The sequence below is a fragment of the Elephantulus edwardii genome, unplaced genomic scaffold, assembly GCF_000299155.1.
Source record: "Elephantulus edwardii isolate Elephantulus edwardi_28Jun2011 unplaced genomic scaffold, EleEdw1.0 scaffold00089, whole genome shotgun sequence".
NCBI lineage: Eukaryota > Metazoa > Chordata > Mammalia > Macroscelidea > Macroscelididae > Elephantulus > Elephantulus edwardii.
In genome coordinates, this window is record NW_006399839.1 from 2729126 (window position 1) to 2755787 (window position 26662).

Below are 26662 nucleotides of genomic sequence, written 5' to 3' on the forward strand. Positions count from 1 at the left end.
CACAATAAGCTGTTGTCAGTCCCACACAGCCTCATGTGCGGGGCAGTGTCGCCGTGCTGGTGAATGCCGGTGTTGGCTGCGACCGCCTCGCCTGGCATCGGGTGTCCAGGCACATTTTGTTAGGTTGGTGTGAGACCATTAGCAGTGAGTTTGCCTGGAGCTTTGTCCACTCTGGGGTTTGTGCGTGTGCGCCTCTGGCCCCTGTCTTAAGGATTCAGATGAAGGGTTTATGAGAACGGAGAGTTTGTTTATTTTTGTTTGTACCTGATACAGACTGGGGTTTAGTGAGACTCTGTTATTGATTAACTGGGATAAAAGCAGACAGTGAAGTCCAAAATGTTGACATGTAATTTTAGCCAGGAACTGAGTTGTCACTAACTGGTAGAAGTGTTACGGAGGTGTGAGTTTTGTTTCATTAGAGTGTCTCTGCACCACACAGGGACCAAGTTAACATTTTTCCATGCACGTAGCTACATGAGCACTGAGTAATCACCATTCCGGCCAGCCCTTCATCACCAAATGGCTCCCCAGCCCCATTTGGGTTCTTGGGATTGAAGTGTTAAAACAGCATCATGCACAGGTTTCTACCCAAGGCTACTTGTTAGGAGACTAACTCTGTTTACAAACATGATTTTCTGAGGAGGAAATGAAACCAAGTCATTTAAGGCAGGCTTAGCTATTTAATCTTTTTAAAAGGCTTGTGAATACAGCCGGCCTGCTCAGTCATCTCTTTCTCTGCTGGGAAGCGACAGGCAAGGGAGACTGTCTTCCAGCCCATCTCAGTGTGTCTGTGGGCCAAGGGTTCCCAGATTGGGAGTTCAGAGGTCAGGATGTTGAGGACCACACTATGGTTTGCCAGCACTTTCTCGAACCAGGTAAAGTCGTAGAAGTAGTGTCTGCTGTCTTTTTTAACACCCTTTTATTAAAAAAAAAATCTCTTTAAGCATCTTTTAAAAGAGAAGTCTTTCTTTGACTAGATCATGCCACTACCTGATTCAGAAATGAAGTGCTTGGAAAGGGCGTTCTATGAGGAGGCACCATCCACTGCTTTCATCCTGCCAGCCAACTGCTTGCCCTGCAGCCACCCAAGTATGGCCAGGTTCTTGTGTGTGTCTCCAGAGCCATGCCATACACATAAGAAGAAATCACTGTCAGGAGTCCTGGTGGCGCAGCGTTAAATATTTGACTGCTAGCCAAAAGTTGGTTTTAATCCACCAGCTATGCCCCGGAAGTGCTCACCAAGTTGTGCCAAGAAATCTGGAAAATAACCACTTGGCCAACTGACTGGAAGAGATCTATATTTGTTCCTCTCCCAAAGAAGGGTGACCCAACAGAGTGTGGAAACTATAGAACGATATCATTGATCTCACACACGAGCAAGATTCTACTGAAGATTATCCAGAAACGACTGGAACAGCACATCGGCAGAGAACTGCCAGAAGTCCAGGCTGGGTTTAGAACGGGTCGTGGTACTAGGGATATTGTAGCTGATGTTAGATGGATCTTAGCTGAAAGCAGGGAATACCAGAAGAATGTCTATCTGTGTTTCATTGATTTTGCAAAGGCGTTTGACTGTGTGGATCATAACAAATTGTGGCTGACTCTGAGAAGAATGGGAATCCCAGAACACTTGATTGTTCTAATGAGAAACCTATACTTGGACCAAGAGGCAGTTGTCAGAACAGAGCAAGGAAACACTGCATGATTCAAAATTGGGAAGGGTGTACGTCAGGGATGTGTCCTATCTCCATACCTTTTCAACCTGTATGCAGAACAGATTATCTGGGAGGCTGGGCTCTATGAGGAGAAGTGTGGCGTCAGGATTGGTGGAAGGTCTATTAACAGTCTGTGTTATGCAGATGACACAACCCTGCTTGCTGAAACTGAGAAGAACCTGAAGTGCTTGTTGCAGAGGGTCAAGGACTGCAGCCTTCAGTATGGATTGAAACTCAATGTCAAGAAGACAAAAATTCTCACCACTAGACCAATTGGCAGCATCAAGTTGGATGGTGAAGAGATTGAGATTGTTAATAACTTTAGTCTGCTTGGCTCCCTGGTGAACACTCTTGGCACCAGTAGCCAGGAGTCTGCTGTTAGGGACCTCTCCAGGGTACTGAAGAGCAGTGGTGTCACTCTGGAGACTAAGGTGCGTCTGATACAGCCTATGGTCTTTGCAGTCACTTGTTATGCATCTGAAAGTTGGACAATGACTAAGGAGGATAGAAGGAGAATTTATGCCTTTGAGCTGTTGTGCTGGAGAAGAGTATTGAATGTACAGATTCATTCTGGAGAGGGTTAGATGAGGCTGCTCCTTGGAGGCAAGGATTCTGAGACTTCGTCTGACATACTTTGGACATGTTGTATGGAGGGAGAGGCCCTTGGAGAGGGACATCATGCCTGGGAGGATGGAGGGACGGCGCAGAAAGGGAAGACCCTCTATGAGATAGATTGATTCGGTGACTAGGATATTCGGGATGGGTGTGTCAGAGGCAGTGAGATCAGCACAGGATAGAGCAGGGTTTAGGGCTGTTGTACATAGGGTCACTATGAGTCGCAAGCGACTCGATGGCACATAACAACAACATGGTATAGGTAGAAGATGTGGTGTTTGGTTTCCTTAAAGGTTCCAGTCTTGGAAACCCTATGAACTAGTTCTTTCGCTGCTAACCACTATACCTTGGTCTGCCTTGGACTTGATTGACTCAGTGGCAGTGGATATTTTTAAGCAAGTTACTATGCACTTACTTGTTCTCTGAAGAGAAATGGTAGAATCCCATATTACTGTGTATTTGGTTCTTTCTGCAGGGCTGAAGAGCTGGCAATTATTTCACTGTTTCATGACCTAATTATTGTTATGAATTATTTTTATTTTTTCCTCCAGCCATTTGATATTCCGGCTGCTGAATATACCACAGTGAGCGCATTGCTCCCAGTCCTTTTCTACTGAAACTGCACTTTGCCCATGTGAGTGTATTTGTAGGATTAGCCTGTCAGTGGGTTTGCTGAGCCCAAGGACCATACACCATCTCTGTTTTGATAGATCTGACATACTGGTCCGAATAGACCCTTCATACCAGTAGTTTCTTGGGCAATGGTGGATGAATCTTATTCCCTTGGATTAAAGAAAGATCCATCAAAAGATCTAGTGATCTCGCTGGCCTTCCCCTTCACATAGTCCTTTGCAGTGTCTTCCTTTTGATCTGATGAGTGGCTGGATTACAGGCTCCACCTAGATTGAGTGCAGTGGTGGTGCTTGCCATGGTCAGGCTTGGTTATTGAGGACAGAGCTGCAGCATATACTGGCCTGTCCCTTTCTTAATGTAGTTGGCCCCAGTGGAGGGAGAGTTCATAGTTCTTTTAAGCTCGTTAGCTTACCCTGCCTCTTTTCTGTAAATGAGGAGCGTTGAGTATAATATCCTTGAGGCTCCTCTCTTACACCCACAGTCCTTGATTTTTGGATGAGGTTACAAGGTCTTTAAGCTGTTTTCTGTGACCTGTGGAGTTGCCTTGAGCTGATCCACCAGTGGAGGAGGCTCATGGCCACGGGCGTCTGACATGGGTGGAGGGCCCTTTGCTCTGCTGGTTCTCACTAATGAGCTCTCCTAAGGGCTGTGCTTGCTGCTGGCAGAAATGATTGGACAGGAAGGTGGTTGGAATTTTTCTTCAGTTCCTGTGTCTTACTGGGCAAGAAGGGCTGCGTGAAGATCCTTTTAGGTTCTCAGAATTTAGTGGTGCCAGTGGTCATGATGGCTGCCATTGCAGTGAGGCTGGTGTTTCTCAAAGACAACAAGTAGCAGAGTGATGATTCTGGCCCAAGTCGTCTTCAGGCTGCAGTTGAAAAATAAGCCTAAACTGATAATGTGGCCCTTTGAGCCCAAACGTCCCTTTACAATCTGGTTTTATGTCTCATACAACCCCTGAGTCTGTCAAAACTACTTTCATATGTGAGAACATACGTACAAAGCCTCACCGTCCTCATGCACTTTTTTCTTGCTTGAATTCCATTTTGCCCTCGAAGGTGGAGGGGGGTAGACAGTAGATAGAATTGCCTTGTTTAAGAGCATTATGTTGACGATGAGTCTCGTGCCTCATAAAGAGAGTGATCCACTTAGGGCTCTTAGCATCGTTCGATGTATTTGGACATATTTCCTAATTCCATTCTGAAGTACTTGGCATTTGATGGCAGATTGTATTAGGCAGAGCATCGGCGTGCATCCTAATCAGGGAGATAGGAGTGAAGTAATCCAGAAGGCTGGAATGTGTTTGACAAGGACGCTTGCTTGGCGCTGCTGCCTCAGCTTACATCACGCTGGAAAATAATTGCTAACGTCTCTTATGGTAATCGTCCCCCATCCGCGGACGTGGGGAGACTGGGGATTGGCTGCTTGCGCTCACCATGAGGTGCAGCATCAGTCTGAGAGAATCTTTGGAATCCAAAATGCATTGCTCATGGATTCGGGCCACTTTGCCTCATGCCTCCACCAGAATATGAAATCCAGCTTTTCTTTTTTACAAGGGTCCATTGTGGAGGAAGATAAATAGTTGGTCATTTCCTTACAGAAATAAAAAATTAATAAGACCTTCTATGAGGTGGATTGATTCAGTGACTGGGGTAGTCAGGATGGGTGTGTCAGAGGCAGTGCGATTGGCACAGGATAGAGCAGGGTTTAGGTCTGTTGTACATAGAGTCTCTATGAGTCGCAAGCGACTTGACGGCACATAACAACAACAACAATGCCTAATTTGACTGTTCACTTTCACCTTAGACATTTACCCCTTGTTGATTAGTTGTTAATTAAGTACCATCAAGTCGGAACTGATCAAGAGATTGCCCTCAGAGCAGCCAGTGGATTTGAACTGTGTGCCTTTGGGTTGGAGTACAGCTCTTTTTGTATTTACTTTCTTCTTGGAGAAGTTTAGGGAAAATAAAGAACTATTATCGAGTGGTGTTGACACCAGAAGGATCCATTTGTGTAGCTAAGATTACTATCATCATCATTAATACTTACTGAACACACACTGTGTGTGAAATTTCTGATGAGCACTTAAATCAGAAGACGCCGGCGTGACATTGGCCTTCTGGTGTGCAGTCTTGGGATCCTTTGCAGTAACTTCACGACATGATGGTGATTTTCTCTACATTGACACGGGCACAGGGTCACCCATAGGGAAGCCTTTACCGTGAATTTGGTGAATTCCAGAGATGATGAAGTAGTATATAGATAAAATGAATGGGAATTGAATGGACATTCAGATGTGTTTTTGTAAGTACTTTGGTGTTCCAGTGCTATCAGTAATTAACATGATTGTCAATCTGTTATTAATAATGAATAATAAGAAATGATGTTCTCATCAGATGTTGTGAAAACCCTTAAGCAGTTCCCCAGAGCCTGAGTGGTTGGCTTCTTAGGACACAGCTGGGAACCCCTGACTTACTGCCCCTTTGTGGCTGCGGCCTGTGATACCTTATCCAGCTGAGATGGGTGGTTCTAGGAAAATACTTCAGGGAGTGCTGTTTTTTCCTTTAGAACTACAAGTGCTTTGAAGTCACCAGTGATCCTAGAAGGGAGTAATAAAGCTATAGTCAAGATAGTAATCTATGTTTATGCAAATAACACATGAGTGATAGAAGTTTTGCAAATCATGCCACTCCCTCAGCCTTACTTTTCTGTGCATGCCTTATGAGTTGCGTTAGTGCTGTTAGTGTGGGTATGTTAGGTGCAAAAATAGGACATAACCATTTTGGAACCAGCAAAGCCGCCTAAGTCAGATAAGCCTTAGGAAAGTAATTCACACCCCTCTCAGGATCCCCCGTTGGAAAGTCAGTGTGATGAGGGTTTTCACAACATCTGATGAGAATTTAATTTATGTTTATTCATTATTAATTACAGATTAACAATTATGCTAATTACTGATACCATTTTGATACTAAAGTATTTACAGAACACATCTGCATATCCCTTTGTCAAGATAGAAAGGTAGGTGATGTGCTTTGAATGTACTTGGTGCTCAGTGTTAAGGCCCCTTCACCTCCCCAACCCAGCTAACTTTGGGTTCATCGTCCTAACACTGCCGATGAGAATGAATGGTGCGGACAGAGGCCGCAGGGCTGGAGCAGGGAGCTGCTTGTGGGAGAAGTTGAGAACAGGCATGAGCGTGATCCTGAGCTCCAGTAAGGCACATCGTGATTTGTGTGGGAGTTGGTGCTAAAGCCATTTTTGCGGTGATTGTGGCCTGTGGTTCTTCACAGGGTTTGTTTACTTGAGAATTGCTGTGAAGACATTTATTTAGAAGAGCAAGGGACAAGGCAGTGCCCGTTAAGGCTGGGCTCCTGTAGGAAGGTAACGGGAGTATAAAAGATGAGGGCTGCCATTAGCCTTCGGTTGTACTTGTCTTCACACCCACTTGCATAGTTTTTGTATACCTAAATATGTATTAGCTTGGAAGCAGGAGTGGCATCCACTTCCATAATAGCTTGCCTCCAGAAACCCTGTGAACCTGGAGAAAGGATGAAAGTTACACAAGTGTTGAGGACTTTCATTCATAGGGTCTCTGTGAGTCGCCTACAACTTGATGGCACTTAACAACAACAAGAAGTATGTATTCTAGTTTTAAATGTTAACTGTATTTTGATGACTGTCTGCAGAGTCATTACATTGAAGTGCTTGATGTTCATTCATTCTTCCCTGTTGATTTTTTTATTAAACTTAAGAGTTTTATTTGGGGGCCTCATCTTCAATGTAATGGCCTTCCCAGTTATTGATGTGGAATTTCCATCTCAATTCACCATTCCCTATTCAGCAGACTGTGAACGTGAAGTTGATTTCCTTCATCCACTTTTTATTCACCGCACATACAGTTACGACCGTGGTTCTTTGTGCCAGCAGCATCTCAGGCAGTACTGCCCTAGCAGTCACTTGATTTGTAAAGATTTGCACTAAGTAATAATTAGGGGCAGGAGGAATCCTTTGGACATTTTTGCCTTTGCCCCCAAAGTTAAAACTTTAACATGGTAGCACTAATTGAGTCCTTTAGCTCTGGATTCAAACAGTTGAAGGTGGGAGAGAGAGGAACCCACAGAGAATGACCTGTGTGAGTTATAATTTCAGGCCGTTTAAAACACTTTACTCTTCTCAAACACATGCTAGCTTAAGCCAGACTAACATGATATTACAAAGTAAAGACTGTTAGTTTTTTCCCCCCTCTAGTATATGATTTATTAATTTCCTTATTACTTCAGTCTTCCATAAGGCACTGTGTTAGAGAGTGGGTTGATAATTAACTTATCAATTATTGAGTTGCAGATGAGAACTCCTAATGGAAGCAGAGTCACTCTTTGAAGCCCTCCCTTAGTGTGTTATTAATTCACAGAGTGAATCTGGTTTTGAAGATGGGAAAGGAGCGAGCTGCCACAGTCCAGATGAATGGACTCGCGAGTGAAGAGATTCGTGGTGTCTTTAGATGAGGCGCAGACCTTGTGGGCTGTGCCGTGCACTGAAGCCATTGCCGTGAACGAGCTCCCAGCCACAGCTCACCTTTCCTGCTCGTGGACTCTGCCATTCCTGTGGGGGTGGGATCACAGGGAATCAAGTGTGCAGATTCTTCAGATGTGCCCAGCTTCTCCTCAGGCTCCACCTGCAGTGTCTGTAGAGTTTGATATTTCTTTCCCAGAGTTCAGCTTGCTTTCTTGAAAGGCAGGGTCTTCCCCACATTGTCCTCCTCTCCCAAGCCTTTTGCTGCCTTTTCCTGCCTTTGTGCTCTTGTACCGCCTTTTAACACTCGTTTTCACAGGCCATTTCATAGTTTTCAGGCTGATGACTGCATGCTGAGAACTGTGGCTCAGACCCTGCTGCCTATCTTTAGCCTGGTCTTCAAGACTCGGTGGGGATGGAGGAGGTCAGGCCCCCATATTAGCTCCCAGCTTTCCTTCCCACACCTCCTAAATGCAGTGGCTGATCTAGCCCTGCCGAGACAGTCCCACGTTCAATCCTGACAGTCATCGTTGTTGTTAGGTGCTGTCGAGTCGACTTCCACTCATAGCAGTACTCTGAACACTATCTCTGAACCTTGCCCTTGCCTGATTCTGCGCCATCTCATGATCTCTGATATGCGGGAGTCCGTTATTGTAATCCCCATGTCCCGTTCTTTTGCTGACCCTCTTTTTCCCAATGTGACATTGTTTCCTCACGCAACCGGCTCCTCTTGACAACATGCGTAAAGTATAGGAGACAGAGTTTGACCGTCCTCACCCCTAGGAAGCTCCCTGGTGCACCTCCTCCAAGATCGATTTGTTTTGTTCTTTCGCCAGTACTACTAGTCAGGAGCATCGATTCTTCTGACTTCTTTTCATTGCCCAGCTTTCAGATGCATAGGAAACAGTTGAAAATATGATGGCTTAGATCAAGTGCACTTTAGTCTTCAAACCAGCATCCTTGCTTTTTTAGCACTTTAGAAACAGCAGATTTGCCCTGTGGAATACACGTTTTCATTCCTTGACTGCTGCTACCATAGGCATTGATTGTGGATCCAGATAAAAGGAAATCCTTGACAACTTCAGTCTTCTCTCTGTCATGATGTTGCCTACTAGTCCACTGGTGAAGATTTGTATTTGTTTGATGTTGAGACTGTTGTTTGTTGTTGAGTACCAGTGGGTCTGAACCGACTCCTCGCTGACCCTCCAGCGGGTTTTCAGAGGCAGTAAATCATATGAGAGGAGATGGTCCATCTTTCTTTCTTGGAACAGCTGAGGGATTCAAACTGTGTGTCTTTGGTTTGGCAACACAGTCCTCGGCACTAGGCCACCAGCGCTCCAGCTGACATCAGAATCTCCTGGAGGCTCAGTTCAAGATCACTGGGCCCCATCTCTGGAGATTCTGATTTAATGAGTCCTGGGGGAGACAGAAGAACTTGCACATCTGTTGTCTTGGGTTCTCTGGTCTTGCTGATGTTGTGGCCCTGGCGACCACACTTCGAGAGCTCTGGAGATGCTTGAATCTTGGTTTCAGACCCACCTTGGGTCCTGAAACTGGCTAACTATGCAAATGGTTTGACCTCATTATGATTTGGTTTTCTCACATGCATAGCAATAAAATCATGGTACTCACCTTTCAGAATTGTGGAACTAAAGGAAACAGTGCACTGAACATTGGTTGGTTTTTTTTATTATTTTATTATTTTGTGTGTGTGTGTGTGCGCGCGCGCATGCACGCGCACCATCAAATCAGATCTGACTGGTACAGGAGGAGATTGTCCCTCCTTTCTCGGCAGAGCATCTGGTGGATTTGAACCATGCGCCTCTGGGATTGCAGTGCAGCTTCTTGCCACTAGGCTACCAGAGCGCTCCTTGAACATTGTTTTATACACTAAAGAACTCTGACCATTGAGTTGATCGCCATTATGTCAATTCTGACAGCCCCACCCCCATGTTAGCGCACAGAACTGCTCTATTGGGTTTTCTTGTCTATGATTTTTTCTTTTTAATTAAAGTAATAATTTTGTCATGACTCGCTTGCTCATTGGCCAGAAAGTTTGAACGTTGATATCACATTGGAGGCTGCATACTTTTAGGCTGAACTTCTGAGGTCTCTAATAAGTGTGCCATCCTGCTTCATTGTCACCAGGGCAACAGGTGCTTTTTGGTCCCTGTCCCTGTCTTCTCAACCACTTGCCTGCATTAAATTCCTCTCTCCGCTCCCCACCTGATTTTATTCTGGACTCTGTCTCTTCTAATCAGGCCATACTTCTTACCAATGACTAAAACTACAGGAATAGATGCAGTTTATTGCTTAAACTCTGCCAATCACAATGACTGATGTCATGATAATATGTACCAAGTTGACTTAATTCCTTACTTATTGATAGGCATTTAGGTGGTTCTGCATTGTTTTGAATATAACCACGTGATAAACTTTTCTAATGTAAAGCTGTTACTGAATCAAAAAGGTCAGTATATGTGAAACTTTGTATATAGCATCCCTCAGAAAGAGGCTAAAGTATTTGTTCCCACTTCCCTGATACCCTGTTGCCACAATGCTGTTGTGTCCCTTGACTAATACTGTGGAAGCAGCAAGGAAGCTAATTTTGTGGAAGCAAGGTCTTTTTCTCATGTGTCACAGAGTGGATTTGAACTCTTTCTAGCCTTTAGGTTTCAGTTGTAAACCAGGACACTGTAATGATTATAAAAAACGTTATTTTGATTGAACTGGATGACAGTCAGAAAGGATTAATCTAAAATGCATGTCATGTTTATTAATAACAGCAAATAGGTGTATAGAGCCCTAATGATGTAAGTGTTCAGCTTGTAACGGAAAGGTTGACAATTTGATCTATGGGTTAAAAGACCTGGTAATCTCTTCTCATAAAGATTGTTGTCGTTGTTGTTACGTGCCCTCAAGTCACCTGCAACTCATAGTGATCCTGTGTACAATAGCTCTGAACCCTCCTCTACCCTGAGCCGTTCTCACTGATCCCAACACACTTACCCCATTGCCCCAGTTACTGTGTCAATCCATCTCCTCCAGGGTCTTGCAATTCTCCTTTATCTTGGAGTCGCTTTGAGTTGGAATCAGCTGCTGACAGTGGGTTTGGTTTTTAGCTGAACATGTGTAGTCCATCATTTCTGTACAGCACGCTGCTGACCATGTCTCTGCTGATACTTTTGGGTCCTCTGTAGTAGTAACACTTACTATACATGCCTCTTTCCTAGGTGGGCTGTGGGCCCTCCACCTGGTCCTGATGGTTCACTGCAGATGTCCAGAGTCCTCCCTTGGCTCTTTGTGTTAGAGATCTAAAACGTGTAGGGGACGTTGTGCCTGTCTGCTCTCTTCTTGTTTTTGTCCAGTCTAGCTTGAGGCCACAGAAGGCAGTTTCCAGGCTAATCAGAAGAATATTGATAACCAAACTAGGATAATAGCCTGATAGTCTCAACTTCATGCACATTATTAATTGTTTCCACATTATGAGCATCTCATTTGTAATTGTTTCCATTTGTTGTTTTGTGTGTTTTAATAATAGCTAAGTAAGTTGCCTGTTTTCTTGTTTGCAGTCTTTTTTTTTTATTCCTGATGAGATAGGTTTAATGATAGAGGTCTTTCTAAGGACCCCTAAGTGGAGCAAATGGTTAATCCTTAGACTAGTAGTCAAAAGGTTGGCGGTTCAGTTCCACCCTGAGGTGGCTTGGAAGAAAAGCCTGGCTATCTAATTCTAAAAGTTCAACTTTTGAAAATGCTGTAAACACAGTTCTACCCAGAGATATGTGTGGTTGCATGTGTTGAATCAGCAGCAATGATAGTCCTAGCACTCTTTCTCCTGGTGATGGTAGATTACACACGGATCATATTTGTGAAGTCCTTTGAGACATTCATATTATTAGGTGGCACATTGGGGGCACTAAAATGAAGATGGAGGGACTTTGGGCTTTCCGTTACACATGTACATATTAATTACCACCTCTTATGTGAAATGAATGCTTTGACTTTGAACGGTTCCTGTTTGTTTTTGTGTAGTTCAGTAGTTCTTTGTGGTCTCTTATCCCAGCAGGAGGACAGAATTTCTCTGAAAGCTTGGGTGAAACTGAGCAGAACTGTAGTCAGTTCCCTCTGTGGCATGGGTGGTGGGAGCTTGGCCTAGGCCTTCCTCAGTTATTCCTTTGTCTTGTGGACTCTTTTTGCTTGGGTTTCCACCATGTGTTCTTGCCCCCTGGGCTCTTTTCAGGCTGAGGTCACAATAGGTGTTGGTTCAGCCTCACTCTGCTCTGGTCCTTTGTAAACATCTGCCTACATCACAAAGCCCCACATTTGGCATGGCCTGCAGTGATTGGCAGCTCCAGGCCCGGGAAGCGTCCAGTCCTGGAACGATGGGGGTTGCAGGTGCACTGGCACGTGCCGGTGGGGAGCGTGGTCCTCGCCTCCCCAGAGCTGGCGACACTCGGCACCACCGTCCCGTCCCTGGAATATCTTGGCCTTGTGGACTTGTCACTCCAATTAAAACTTAAACATGGAAGCAGACCAGGCGCCCCCCTTTGTGCTGCATTTGCATGTGGACGGTGCCAGAAGCATGTCATGGAGACTGGGGGGGGTGCCACGTTGACTGTGTGCAGGCTCCATTTCTTCAGGCTCTGCGTCTTGCTGCTGCTGCTGAGTGCACCTGAGAGGCGAGGTTTTGTTTGCCAACAGAAAGTCACCTTTGGGATGGTGGTGAAAGTCATTTTCCACATGTTCAGAGATAGGGCTGCCTTACCAAGCCTTGTGCTATGACTTATCTCTGGCAGGGACTTACAAAATAGTCTCTCTGGCTGATTGTCAAAAATTACATCATATCGGAGTAAACGGCTTTTAAATCAGACATCCATTATTCATGTATATTAACTGCTTTTTTATTTTTTTTTATTGGCTGTTTTGTGTATGATTTACTCTTTCCTCACTGGCACCCCCACCCTCCCCAATTGTCTGTCTTTCTCGTCTTGTTTTTTAAAATCTTAGCTCATCTGTGAATTTATAGCAGCTGCTCACTTTGCTTTGTGAACATGGATGTGCAGAGCCTGCAGTTTTTATAGTTGAACTTCACATTTTGTAGGACAGATTTATGGCAGGTCAGAAAAGTATCTTGGGTCATTTGCGTGAGTCAATTCCCCCTAAAGCCGTATAGACTTTTTCCTTTCAAATGTTTTGTTAACAAGAAGTAAAAAGCATCGCAGTCCGGTACTTCAGGTCTACATGGAAAGACACTGGACCTGCTTAGTTGTGAAACAGCTAAATATGTTGCTATTGGTAGAAAGCAGATTGTGTGGGTGTGTTTGTTTGTATGTATGAAGCAGATCTTTAAGACACGTGCGTCATTCTGTAATCAGACCTAGGCAGAGACGTGCAGCATTTATTCAGGAAATAAACAGCCCCTCCTGTGTGTCACACATGGTACAAATATCCAGAAGAACATCAGTTCACTCCAAAACGGGCTACGTCTCTTGTGGGACCACACCCTTTGGAAAAGTAATGACCAGACTATTTACCTCTCCTCAGTCGGCATCAGGGGGCCCTCCTCTGGCATAGTCTGTTCCATGCTGGTTGAATTCTGACCAAAAGGTTGACAGTTTAAATCCACCAGCTGCTCCAAAGGAGAAAGAAGAGGCTGTCTCCTTCTGTTAACAGTTGACAGCCTTCGCCATGGGAGGGTCACCATCATTTGGAAACTGCTCCAGAAAGCAGGTTCTGCTGGGTTGTTGTAAAATTCAGCATATTATGGTGGTTTTATGTAGATGTTTGTGTACTTTCATACGTGTTTCCCTGAAACAATATTTTATTCATTATTTTTGTCAGCATCTTAGATCCTTTATTCTGGAATGATTTTCCATAGTCAAAAAGCACGTGCCTTAAAAATTCCTTTTGTGAGGGTCTGTTATATGTGTGTGTGTGTGTGTGTGTGTATATATATCTCGGGCACACCTTAGTCTCTAGACTGATGTCGTTGCTTCTTAGTACTCTGGGGAGGTCCATGATAGCACATTTTCCCAGCACAGTTTGTCTTTTCATGTGTGTGTATACATTTAAAAATAATAAACTTTTTATGCTTCAGTGATTTTCAGTTGACAGGCTTTTGAAGGTCTTAATGGCTTTGACTTCCATTGATGTTAACTGAGAAGCTGACTATCAGTCTGTCATTATTTTTTTGGACCTTCCCCCCCTTCACTTAAACTGTCCTTGTCTTTAGTTTTCTGAAGTTTCACTGTAATATACTTGAAGTGACTATCCCATAAAGTGAATTCTGACTCATTGTCACCCTCCATCCATTTCCAAGGCTGTAAATTGTTATGGGAGAAGACTGCCTCTCTATCTCCTGCAGAGCAGCTGGTGAGTGAGAACTATTGATCTTTTTTTTATTAACAGTTGGGTACAGGCTGCCCTGTGCCTCCAGAGCTCCTTAGAGTGTGTGTAAGTGTGAATTTCCTTCTGTCTTGTATGTCCTTATTTCCATTTGGCTGTGGAAAATGTTTACCCTTACCTTGTTGACCATGGTCTCTCTCGTTCTTTCTGCCCTTGCCTCAAGACTGCGTAAGTCAGAACAGTGTTTCTCCTGTGCTGTTCTCCACGTTCATCTCCATCTCTCTGTTGCACTCTGAATAATATTGAAACTGTATAATTTATTGTGTATTTCACCAGTCAACTGTTTCTAGAAATGATTTTGTTTTTTCAGATCTGCTCAGTGACATGGTTTTGTTTTTCAGATCTGCTCAGTTTTTTCTACTCTTGACTGTCACCTTCTTTCGTTATTGTCACTGTTTTTCCTCGTGCTTATGTTGTATTCTGTAAGTATCGACCAGTACTTCCTTCCTGTATCTGGTATTTTTCTTTTTTTATTACATGGTCATATTTGATTGGTCTTGTCTTTGTATGTAGTATTCTTAGGAGGCCTCTGGGTCAAGAGTCTTCCTCTCAGAATGATTCTGTCAAGTATCTCGAAGCATGTTATTAGGCTGAAGAGAGAGAAAACGAATTACTGAGCTTAGGTCCTTTGGTTTTGCAGGTGTGTAGATTCAGACCCTGAACCCGCGAGGGCAGAGGTTCCCAATCTGTGCTGAACGTGAGGCAGATGAGTTTCTAATAGGGACTCTTTGGTACTGTAAGGAGTTGGGTTTTTTCCCCCTAGCTTACTGTTTACTGAAGCTGGATGGTCCGACTTGGAGGAGAGGTCTCAGTTCTACGGCTCCACTTGGTGCAGGCCACAGACTGTTCTTTTCCTTGAGGCCTGTAGCCTCCTGACTCTGAGAGAGCTGCTCTGAGAATCCTGGGCTTGACTGATCACTCGTCTTCCACATAGCTGTGTTCTTTGCATTTTGGGAGAAAATGGGTTTCTGTGGCTTCTTAGGAGAGTTAGTGTGTTTAAAAATGCTGCTTAGTAGAAAGAGTCTTAGCTAGCATTTTCCCTATTTGTGACAGCAGGGATCTCAGGTAGTCTAACCTGCCATATTGTCCGAAGTAGGACCTTAGGATTTAGTGTAGTTGGTTGTTACAGAATCTAGAATTTTAATATTGCATAGAGAGAACACTGTGAAACTATCTTCAGTTTTGAGTAAAATGAAGCTGTCATTTTGACAAATTGGCAATAAGGTTAGACATCCAGGAATAGGAATGTGATAAGCCAAAAAAATGAATCTCAGGTATTCCTGTGTGTTTATCCGTCTCTGTACCAGCTCGAGTGTTCCTGTAATAGTGAATACGTACTTAGTCACTGCATGCTTGACAAGTGGTTGCACTTAGCCAGCTTCAGGGCATATGTAACTAACACAGCACCTGGCAGATGCCTGGCCTTTCATACATGCCGAGTGAATCAACAGTAGGCTGTCTACTCTAGGGAACCTAGAATCTAAGTCTAGGACAATTGTTTTTACCATGTGAAATGGTACTTGTTCACAGTGCCACTTCCAGAAATGGGCCTGGCCTGCTGAATTCCATCTCCTGAGGTGACTTCCTACCTTTGAGAGTCTGAGAATCATAGACTTAGGGGACAGTAGAAGAAGGATGCTATGCAGTTCAGGGTGGTGAAACATGGGAGTCGGTAGACCTTCAGTAAAGACCAGAGGGAATGGAGTGTGCTGAGGACTTCCTGGAGAAAAGAGCACAAGTGGGTTTGGTTGGGGTGGAGGAGGGAAGAGCGGGAGGCTGCTTGCTTCATGTTAGCATCTTGGGACCCCTTTTCTTTTCTCAGAAGACTGAATGTCCTAGTGCTGGGGAGGGGGTCATTAGTGAGCCAGAAAAAAGTTGGTAGATGCTGCTGTCTCCAAGGACCTTATCCAGATCTTCCTCCCAAACCTGTTACCTTTTTCTATGCTTATATCCAGGAAAACAGTTGATATTTTGCTTTCTTTGTTATTTCCTTTTTTTTAAAAAAAGGGATAAAACAAAACAAAAACACCAAGCCTAGCAAGTCACTGACACAGCTTTTTCATTTATATTTTGAGCAATGAATAATTAATTTCTTAGTTATCCATTTAAAATTTAGAAAATGGGTTCCTTTTTACGTTCTCCACTTTATTTTTAGTTTTAAAATTCTAATTGTGGTTCCTCTTCAAGTTTACAGAACAAATTAGTTTTCCATGCAACAATTTATGTACATTATCCCCCCATGTCTTCAGTTGTACTAATCTCAGTTTAACAGTACTCTACCCTGGGCTCCCCATTTCCATTCGTCCTTCCCTCCTGGGATTGTTTTTGGGTAGATAGCGCCCTTTTGGTATCATACGGTTAATGTTCTGAAGAGCGAATTCTCTAGGACATTACTGTTCACTTTATAAGCCCACTATTGTTTGGCTGAAAATTTATCCCAAGAGTAGATTGATTTCTAAGCTTGAAGGGTGTTAAAGGCCACCTTTAGTGACTAGTGAAAGACCATCATTTCAGTGACTCCCAGACTCTTATCAGGCCATTAAGTCTAGTCTTTTTTATGATTTTGAATTTTGTTCTCCGTTTCTCTCCCATCTGCCTACAGCCTACTGATGTAAACCTGATCACAGCAGCAGGTAGTGGTGGCTGGGCACCATCTAGTTCTTCTGGTCTCAGGTTGGTGGAGACTGAAGTTCAGTGGTCCATTTGTCCACAGAGATTTCTCAAATGCTGTAGTCTTGTGAGAAAGATTTCTAATACTCCTTTTACCCCATTTGGAGAGTCATTGGGGTTCTGAGGAGGAGAGCTAGTTGCTTGGGTCGTTGTTGGCTTAATGCTTTTGACTTATACATGAATAATGAGAAGGTAAGATGAAGCAAAGAAACAATTACATAGTTCCTTTCCAAATACTGCTGGGTTCTGTTATCTCTTCAGTTCATGTTTCTTTGTGAGGATATATAGGAAAAATTTATAGTCCCAACTTTAGGGAAAGGAGCCCCAGTGGCTACCTCAGCTGTACTCTTTGTCCCAGGAGTGGCCACCATGAGGAACCTGGGAAGGAAGGAGATGCTGGAGGCAGCTACTGGGGAGGCTCTGGGGAGGAGCAGGCTTAGGAGAAGTTAGAGGAGTTCTAAATCCACTTCTGACTAGGGAAGGTAGGGACTCTAAGCTCATCTTGAGTACAAGATATAGTGAAATGGCTTCAGTCACATCTAGAAGACATAGGCCGTGCCTGCACCAGGGAGGTTGCCGCCAGCTACCAGGACCTGACTGTGAGAGGGTGGTATGTCTCCTTGGAGAGCAGGTCCCATGGATGAAGGAGCAGGACAGCTGGTGGCCGCGCACCAGCTGATGAGGAGGTGGATTGCTTCAGCTGGCAGCAGGCGGAGGCTGCTGAACGGCAGCGTCACCCACCATCTCTGTTCATTCCTGGCCCGAGGACACAGAAAATAATGAACAAATATTTGTCAACTAGTTGTTGAATGGACTACAACATTATTTCTCATATGTTAATAAAAAAAAAAAAGAAAAAGAAAGAACTAGCTCCTCTTCCAAGGAGAAGATGTATGTGGCCATCAAAGTGAACAAGATCTGTCTATCAGTACTGTTGTGAGAATAGCTCTCAAGACCTAGAACTCAGTGGGAAAGGCAAGTTTCACATTATTCCCATCCAGGGAACAGAACAGTTTTGTTCACACACAAAGGAATGTTCTAAATGTATATGCAGCAAACTGCTCAAGTTATGACCACTGAGAAGTGGCTATACAGCAGGGTACCAGTGTCTTTACTCTAGAATTCTGTTATATGGGAATGTGGTCCAAGAGTGTATCATGTTTGAGATCGAGAAACCCATTTTTTAGACATTGAAGAGAGATTCCAGAGAAATTGGAGTGAAAATTCTGGGACCAGGATTTTTGAAAATATATTTAAGATTACTAAGAAAAGAGCTAGTTAAGAAACCCAAGTTTTCTTCTGCAGTTTTCAGAGGCCAGTGCTTGCTCCTACAAAGAAACACTTGATCTACCTTGAACCAGAGAGCTGGAAAGCCACCTCACTGTGACTCTACACACAACACTTTCTGTCTTCGTGACACATGTGCTGATCTTAACAGGGTAGGCATTTCAGATCGTTCTAAAGAGAAATCTGCCCCCCTGTAAAATCTGCTCTGTAATCACTATTTAACCTCTTTTGTAATATACACTTAGTACTTTAAAAAAAATCCCAACAACATCTATTTATTGATTTGGCGGTCGCATTAGTGCAGAACACTTTCTCCAGGATTTTAGCCACGGGTAGTTTTTTCCTTCTTTCCAGCATATCCATACACCTCTGAAAGTGGAATCAAGTGGCCATGGGTTGAGACTCACCCAACTAGAGCAATAAAGAGAAAAATTAGTCTAATGCATGGTCTTAACAAGAGGGAGAGTGTGAGCATGAATAATTAATCTCACTAGTCTGTGGCAATCAGATAAAATGAAGTCCCATTTGCTCAACCTTATTAAAAGAGAGAGAGTGCGGGAGGGAGGAAGGGATGGTAAAGGTCGTTAAGGGACTTGTAACATGGAAAGAACCGCCTTGGAGATGGGTAATGTATTTTCTACTCTCTGTGGTCTTTAACTAAACATCATGATAAAGGTACTCTTTCGATAGTTTTGATTCATTGAATTATTAAACATTGTAGAGAAGACTTGACTTGTGGCTACTAACTCAGATGTCTCTGTGATGAATCTGTAGAGAAAGGTTTTTTGGCAGGAGATTGGATCTCACTATATCACTCAGAAATGAGCCGTCTACTTGTCCGAAGAGAGCTGCTGGAAAACATGACCCCATTTAAATTCTTATATTTACCGTGATCGTTTGACGGGTTAAATAGGCATCCTTTCTTGCTACAGATGCTGAAATCTTGTGGAAAGAAGCAAATATGGAGCCCAAGAATTCTATTAAGAGCTCTACTTTTAGATGGCAGTACAGAATGTATGCTTATGGGAAACCGAAAGGTGGCTATTTAATGCTTCTTCTCCCTCCAGCAGTTGGCTTTATGGCAGTTAGGCTGTTAACTGTAGGTTGTTGTTGGTAGGTGCCACAGTCACGTACGACCCATAGTGACCCTGTGAACAACAGAGCTGAACCCTGTGCCATCATCACAATTCTGACACACTCGAGTCCATTTTGCAGCATTCGATGTGTCAATCCACCTAGTCGAGGGTCTTCCTCTTCTTCATCGACCCTCTGCTTCCAAGGAATAGTCCCTCCTTGCAACATGGCTGAAGTAGGTGAAGTGAAGCCTCATTATCATTGGCTCTAAAAGCACACTCCAGCTGCACCCTTTCCAAGATATATTTATTTGTTCTTTTGACAGCCCATGGGATGTTCAGCGCTCTTCTCTAACACCACAATTCGAAAGCATCAATTCTTCTGTCATCTTTATTCCTGGTATAGCTCTCAGATGGATAGCAAGTGATCGGAAGGACCATGGCCTGCATCAGACACACCTTACTCTGCAAACTGACATCATTACTCCTCAGTAATTTGGAGAAGTCTCTATCTAACTGCAGACTTTGCCAGCGTGGTATGTCTCCTGATTTCCTGGCTGCTGGTACCAAGGGTGTTAACTGTGGATCCAAATAAGATGAAGTTGTTGATAGTTTCAATCTTTTCTCTATCCATCATTGCCTATCAGTCCAATAGTAATAATCTTTGTCTTCTTGACATTGTGATCCAGTCCATATTAAAGGCTGTTATTCTTTGATCCTCTGCAAAAAGTGCTTCAAGTTCTCCCTAATTACGGCAGGCAAGGTTTTGTCATCTGATAACACAGGTTGTTGATGACTCTTTCTCCAATCCTGATGCCACATTCCTCCTCATTGAATCCAGTCTCTCTGATAATTTGCTCAGCATACCGTTTGAATAGGTATGGAGAGAGAATACAACCCTACTGCACTCCCTTTCTAATGTAGTGTTCCCCTCTCCGTACCAAAGTAAAAGAGCTGACTAGAAGATGTCAAAGGGCAGTTCAGGAAGACAAAACAAAATATTATAGTGAATGTTCAGAGAGCTGGAGTTGGAGAATAAGGGAAGAACTCACTTTGCATTTCTCAAGCTGAGGGAACTGAAAAACAAATTTAGATTTCGGGTAGCAATATTGAAAGATGCTATAGGCAATCTATTGAATGACCCAGAAAGCATCAGAGAAGATGGAGGGAATACACAGTTACTGTACCAAAAAGAACTGACTAACACTGAAAAAGTTCAAGAAGTTCCATATGAGCAGGAGCCACTGGTAATGAAGGAGGATGTGGAAGCTGCATTGATGGCATTGGCAAAAAATAAAGCCCCAGGAATCAATGGGATACCAGTTGACTTGTTTATATTAACAGTTGCAGTCTTCACCAGTCTGTGCCAGGAAATATGGAGGATAACTGTCTGGCCAAAGGTTTGGGAGAAGTCCTTATTTGTTGCCATTCGCGTTGGACACTATCGAACACTATCTTTAATATCACATGTCAGCAAAGTACTGCTGAAGATCATTCAAAAATGCTAGAACAGGGGAGCTCTGTTGGCCTAGTGGCAAGGAGCTGCAACTACAATCCCAGAGGCGCACTGTTCGAATCCACCAGATGCTCTGCCGGGGAAGGAGGGACAATCTCCTCCTGTACCAGTCAGATCTGATTTTACGGTACACTCACACAAAAATAATAAAAAATAAAAAAATAAATGCTAAAACAGTACATGGACAGAAAACTAATTACCAGAAATTCAAGCAGGATTTAGAAGAGGCCATGGCACCAGGAATATCATTGCTGATGTCAGATAGATGCTGGCTGAAAGTAAAGAATACCAGAAGAAAGAAAGAGAAAAAAAAAAAAGAATACCAGAAGAATGTCTATTCATGCTTTATTGACTATGCAAAGGCATTTGACCATGTGGATCATAACAAGTTATGGTTAACATTGAGAAGAATAGGAATCCCAGAGCACCTAATTGTGCTCATGTGAAACCTATGCCAAGACCAGAAGGCTGTTGTGTGAACAGAGAAAGGGAACACTACATTTTTTAAAATTAACTGTAGATGCAAACTTTATGTTCTCATTTGGAATAATAATCCTGTTTTGGATGTTGTAGAATTGTTGGAGTCATCTTGGACAGAAATTTACTTTCATTTGCATTTTAGCTTGTCCCCTTTCATCTGTATAAATTAAGGCATTTTACATTTTGAAATGTTCCTTTTTCCTTTTAGAAGTTGTCATCCTGTGAAAAGTGTTAACTAATCCTATAGCGATGTTTGCATTACTGGCAATATCCAGAGATTCTGTTTTTGGAAGTATGTGTTTACAATCAGATGGTTTTCAAGGTAGAGACCATTTAAAACTCCCCACAAAAAAAAAACAAAATCAAACTGTACACAGATAAATTATAAATTTATAGGTCAGAAGATACAACATTTGTATGTGTGTTTGTTAAGAGGAAGCAGTTTCTCTGTAAAATATTAAGACTTTTGAGTTCACTGATTAAAAATGTTAACCACACAATCAGTGGAGTCCAATGTATGCTCAGACCATGTCTGTCTGCCTCTGTGCATGTGTGCATGTGTATTAATTGTGTTTGTGTGTATTAATCAGGAAGCTTTGGGAACTGATTTTTTTTAGGCCGGGACCATGTCCTCAGCACCTAAACAGTTACTTACCTTAGCAGGTATTTAATGTTAATTGAATTGAATTAGATTTTTAAAAACCCTGTACCAGCCACAAAACAAATATCTCCTTATATTCAGGGTGTGCATATGTTTGAAAAGTTTGCTGGAAGCTGGTAGCACAGAAGTGTTAAACGAGGATGATCCTCTGTCTCAAGAAAAAAAGTCTCTTATTTGCCCTCCTTCCTCTGGCCCAGAACTGTCTAAAATCAGCATGTGGAGTGCAGCTATGCTAGAATTTGTGTTTTGCTTTGTAGTTTAGTCTAAAGTAGTCCCTAGATGGTTAACCATGCTTGCTGCTTCTTCCTAGATGCTTATACTGTTTTTTAAAAAAATATTTTAGTGTTTCTATTTTACTTTTTATGGGCTAAATGTAAAGAGAGAGAAAGAAAGAACCCAGGGTGGCTCAGCTCCATGCTCTCTGGTTAGCTTTCCCATGAATTCTAAACCAGAAGGAGGCAGTGCCCCTTAGCTATGTTCTAGATCTCTCTTACTACGTGAGCACTCCAAAGGTCTGCCAGGAGACCCCGTTTCTCCGCTTTGCCTTCTTCTCTCTTGTCTCATATGAGTGAGTTTGTTCTTCTGCCCCAGGAGTGCTTGGGTTGCATTTTCCTTTGACCATATGGTGTGGCCATGTCTCTGTGTCCCCACGAGCTTGGACATTGAGCAGCAGAACATTTTTGTCAGCAGGAGCTGAGTGATGGGGCTCCCGTCCCACCTCTGCAGAAATGATCGTGTGGGCTGCAGCTGGGGTGTGTAACTGTGCCCCTCCATTGCTCTCCCCCCACCAGATCCTGGTGTGCAACCTGGAAGCAGAGCGCTGCATCTCGAAGCTGGGTAATGCGCTGGGCGACTTCACGTGCGTCAACCTCCGAGACAGTCCTCCCAACCTCATGGTCAGCGGCAACATGGACAGGAGGTAAGTTTGAGTGGGCATCAGCTTTCGTGGTAGCCTAGGCGCACGTGCAGCCTCTCTCCTGCTCACGTTCCTTTGTGCGCACCCCACCGCTCTGCCCACCTTGAGGCCAGCCTCTGGTCCCTCAGTGCTGTCTTTGTGAACTCAGAGAACAAAGTCTTGTATTAGGTAATAGTTGGATGTAGCGTCGTCTCTGCTTCGTTTCTCAGGCACCATGGGAAGGCTTTCTTTTAAGCCATTTGGTGGACGCAGTTGGTAGAAGGTCCAGTGAGACCACTTGGAATATTTTTTGTCCCCCTGCTGCAAAATTTGTTTGGCATTTAAAAGCTCACTTTCTAATATTAAAAACAATAACCTAAGGGATGAATCATGTTCAACAAAATAGGATTGCCTGCCAAGTGATGTCAAGAGTGTATTTCAGAACACTGCGGTGTCCCTCTGGTGCGGGGGGAAGTGGCTCGATGCGAACGGCTTCCAGTTTCTATTTAGCTGATTAGCAGCCTTCTCTTTAGTGCATTGGCTCAGGGAGTCGGCTTTTCCCGGTCCAGCGTCCAGTGCCAGCCACAGCGCTCCAGGAACCATCAGCACGAAAGGATTAAAGTGTTTCAAAAAGACCCTCTGGGTCCAGATTTTAGGTTTTGGCCCCCTCCCTGCATCCTCCCCCCTTCCCTTGTCCTTTCTTTCCTTTTCCTTACCGCCCCCCCCCTTTTTTTTTGGCTGGTTATCTGCCGTGTCTGATCCAGTGCCCCAAAGAGAGGTAGTGTGGCTGGAGGCCAGGCTCCACTGGTCCCCTCCCCTGTTCCCGGCCCCAGGCTGCAGGTGGTGGTCTGCTCGTTGGTGGGTATCAGATTGTGAGGCGGGTCCTCCACCGTGCCAAATCCCAGACCTCTGTCCCGCCAGTGCAGCAGCTTGCAAAAATAATTATTTTGTCAAATAATATTTTCAGCTCCCGACCTTTCTACCTCTCTAGCTGCTCGACCCCCAACCCCACCAACTCCTAAAACAAAAAGTGCACCTTACAAAAATGCCCTATCATTTTTCCCCCTCTCAAGGCCTCATAAGATGGCAGCTGTCTTGATGTTTGAGAATGGAACCCTGGTGCTTCTCCTTCAAAACAGTGAGGCTTGAGAAGTGACCTCCACACGGGGGAGAGCAAGTGAAAGAACCCATTTAAGAGTGAAATGCTGTGTGTAAGTGTCCTAGACTGTGCTGTGACAGGCTCCGAGTATCTCCGATAGGCTTTCCCTCTGGGACCTAGTGACCACTCTGTCTAGAAGCCCCATTGCAGAGGGCTCCTTGGAGTGCCTCAGTGGAAAGGGTTGGGACCGGGGTTTCTGGTCCGAGCTTGTTTGCACCATGAGCATTTAGAATTGAGCACATCTAGGGTTACAGGAAACCCAGGCAGTGCTCATCTGAGGCCTCTGCCTTCTCCATCAGCTAGCCTAGATAGCTCTAGAAGAATGGTTTCCCGATGGAGCATGACGGCCAGGTCAGTATATGCTGTGTCATCAGTTAGGAGACAGGGCAGCCTCGGTAAGGCGGCCGTCAGCCTTCTCTGGGGCAGGGCTGCTTAGTATGTCGTATCTCTGGCTCCCTCTTTTTCGTTGTTGTGGTCCTCAAGTAGCCTGTTGTCCCCCTCAGTACAGCAGAGTGCATACAGGTACCAGCCTCTATATTGTGTATCATCCTGATATTTCTCCAAAAGGTGATCTTGGGATATATTTGGCCAAGAGTTAAAGAGTGCCTTTGGGATGACAGTCTTGAGAACATCTTCTGGTCACAGCTGGTCCAGTAAGTCTGAACCTTTTAAGAATTTGATTCTTTGTCCCCCACCCTCTACCTCCCATCAGGGTGGATACGACTATGGGTTGCATAGGCGGTTAGCCGTGTAGACTAGATTCATCTCTGAGATTTTGATCTCCTACTCTGTAGTAATTTTGAAGTTGAATTATGGCCATGCAAAGCTCACTTGATTAATAAATCAACATTAGGGTTTTCCCCAAAATCTCTGCCTCTATGGAAAAAACAGACTTGGTGCTGTGGAGTTGGGAGAGTAGTAGGCTGTCCAGAGTGGCTTATTCAGGCCCTGTCCTGAGGTGTGTCCAGCTATCTGAACACTGCTGGTGCATCTGGGCCGGCCAGTCTTAGCTAGAAGGTCATCCATGATGAACCTAGAAAAGCAGTATTTGGGACGTGCATTGGGAACACAGATGGTAATCTGTTTTTTGGTTTTCTTTTTAAATAAAAACTGTACATCTGGAAAAAGGAAAGAATGAGAACTCAAGGCATTTAATGTCCTGGAGGAGAGTTTTCCCCACCCCAGCCTTTCCCCAAAGGCTTCATAGCTGTGAGTAAATGTATAGCTTATGTTTTATTTTAAAAATGGGATAGGAGGCTGAATATAATGAAAAGAACTCTGCCCTTGGCTGCCCCGTAATAGCTGATGCAATTTTAAAAAAGAAAAAGAGCACCAGAATCTCTTATTTTTTTTATTTTAAAAAAACTTAATTCCCACTGCATTCTCTTAGTACTTATTTAAATAACTTGATGAACTCTAGAGAGATGTAAAACTGTCCCAGATTGAAATAAAAATAATTTTTCATTAAAGTAAGAAAATCAACTTGAATAGTTTGCAAAACATCATGGGTAGAATTCTATGAAGTATTTTTGGTGTGTAGTTCCGTGCCCCCCCCTTTTTTTTAGGAAAAGAAAACTTCCTCTTCTAAGAGGGGGAGGGAACCAAAGGGGACACTATGTGCTGAAGAGTCAGAGAATGAAAAAAAAAAAGTCAGAGAATGAGCAGACAGGCGCTAACCTGACATAGTTAGATTGTGCATTTCCTTCCTGGGAGGGAGGGACTGCACAGTGAGGGAACACACAATGCGGGTAGGGGCTTTGTGCAACAGTTTTATCAATATGGATGAGTGAGTTTTTCTGAACACTTTTTTTGTCTATTCTGAGACCAAGATGAGAAATGAGTAATGTTACAGGAGGTGTGATGTACGCAGGGTAATAGGACTGGGTGACTGTGTCTGTTCCATTTGCCACAGTGTCTTAGCACCGTGCCTGGTACTTAGCATGTACTTAACACCATATGCACTTTATTCATTCTAAGATGCTGAGGGGTTGTTTGGTTTGGGTTTGTTTTTTTTTCCTCTTTCTTGCAGTTTCACATCTGTGATACTGGGATCTTTTCATCACTGGCATCTTAAAATTAATTGGCAGTGTTTTTAAAATATTACATAAAATAATGTTGCTTCTTGGACTCTATAATGTCTTTAATTAAATGAAGTTGTTCAGTGAAAGCAGAAATGGACTAATAACTGAGATTAGCACATTTGTGAGATGCTTGAATGGCTAAGACAAAGTTTTTAGGAAAGACATCACTTTGGGGAGAATTCAGTTTTGGAAATCTGTAAATTTATGTTTTCCACCAGATTTGCAGTAATTTTAGCCATTTTTTATTTTTTTTAGTCCTGATCTCTTTATCCTCTGAGTCTCCAGTGACACAAATATTTAACCTCCTGATACTGTCACATGGGTCATTTAGACTCTGCCCATTTTCTTGCCCAAATTTGATTTTCTTCAGATTGGATAGATTTCCGTTGATCTAATTTTAGGTTGACTACCTTTTTCCTGTGTCATCTCCATTCTGCTACAGCGTCCATTCAGTGCCATTTTTTATTTTATAATTTTGTTGGGTTTTTCCTCCTAGTTCTAAAATTCACCATTCAGTTATATTTTTTAATCCTTTTTTTTTTATTCTCTGCTGAAAACATTACCGTTTCCTCTCCATTTTATGTATGCATCAGATAGTTCCAGTAGCTGCTTTAAAGTAGTCACCAAGTCCTACGATGTATTCATTAATTGTCTTTTTCCTTGAGAATGAATCCTACTTTTCTGGTTCACCTGTCCTTTTGTCAAGTAATTTTTGACGTATAAACTAGCTACTGTGAATGTATTAGTGTGTACACTCCATTGTTGTTAGGTGCCACTGAGTCAGATGTGACTCATCACAACTCTATGAACAGTAGATCTGAATCCTGTCCTATCCATTGCCGTCCTCACAATCTCTGGCACACTCAAGCCTATTACTGCAGTCACTGTGTCAATCCATCTGGTCAAGGGTCTTCCTTTCTTTCCCAGACCCTCCTCCGCCTTTCCAAGCATGATATCCCTCTC

General features: G+C 43.5%; 1 protein-coding gene across 1 annotated transcript in view; it reads left to right on the forward strand.

Annotated features, from left to right (window-relative positions):
• FBXW8 (F-box and WD repeat domain containing 8) overlaps window positions 1–26662 on the forward strand; it is a 144371-nt gene that overhangs the window by 101641 nt on the left and 16068 nt on the right. The window contains exon 8 of the mRNA XM_006890494.1: window positions 22356–22483. Within this exon, the coding sequence (XP_006890556.1) occupies window positions 22356–22483 (128 nt within the window). The remainder of the gene's footprint in view (window positions 1–22355; window positions 22484–26662) is intronic.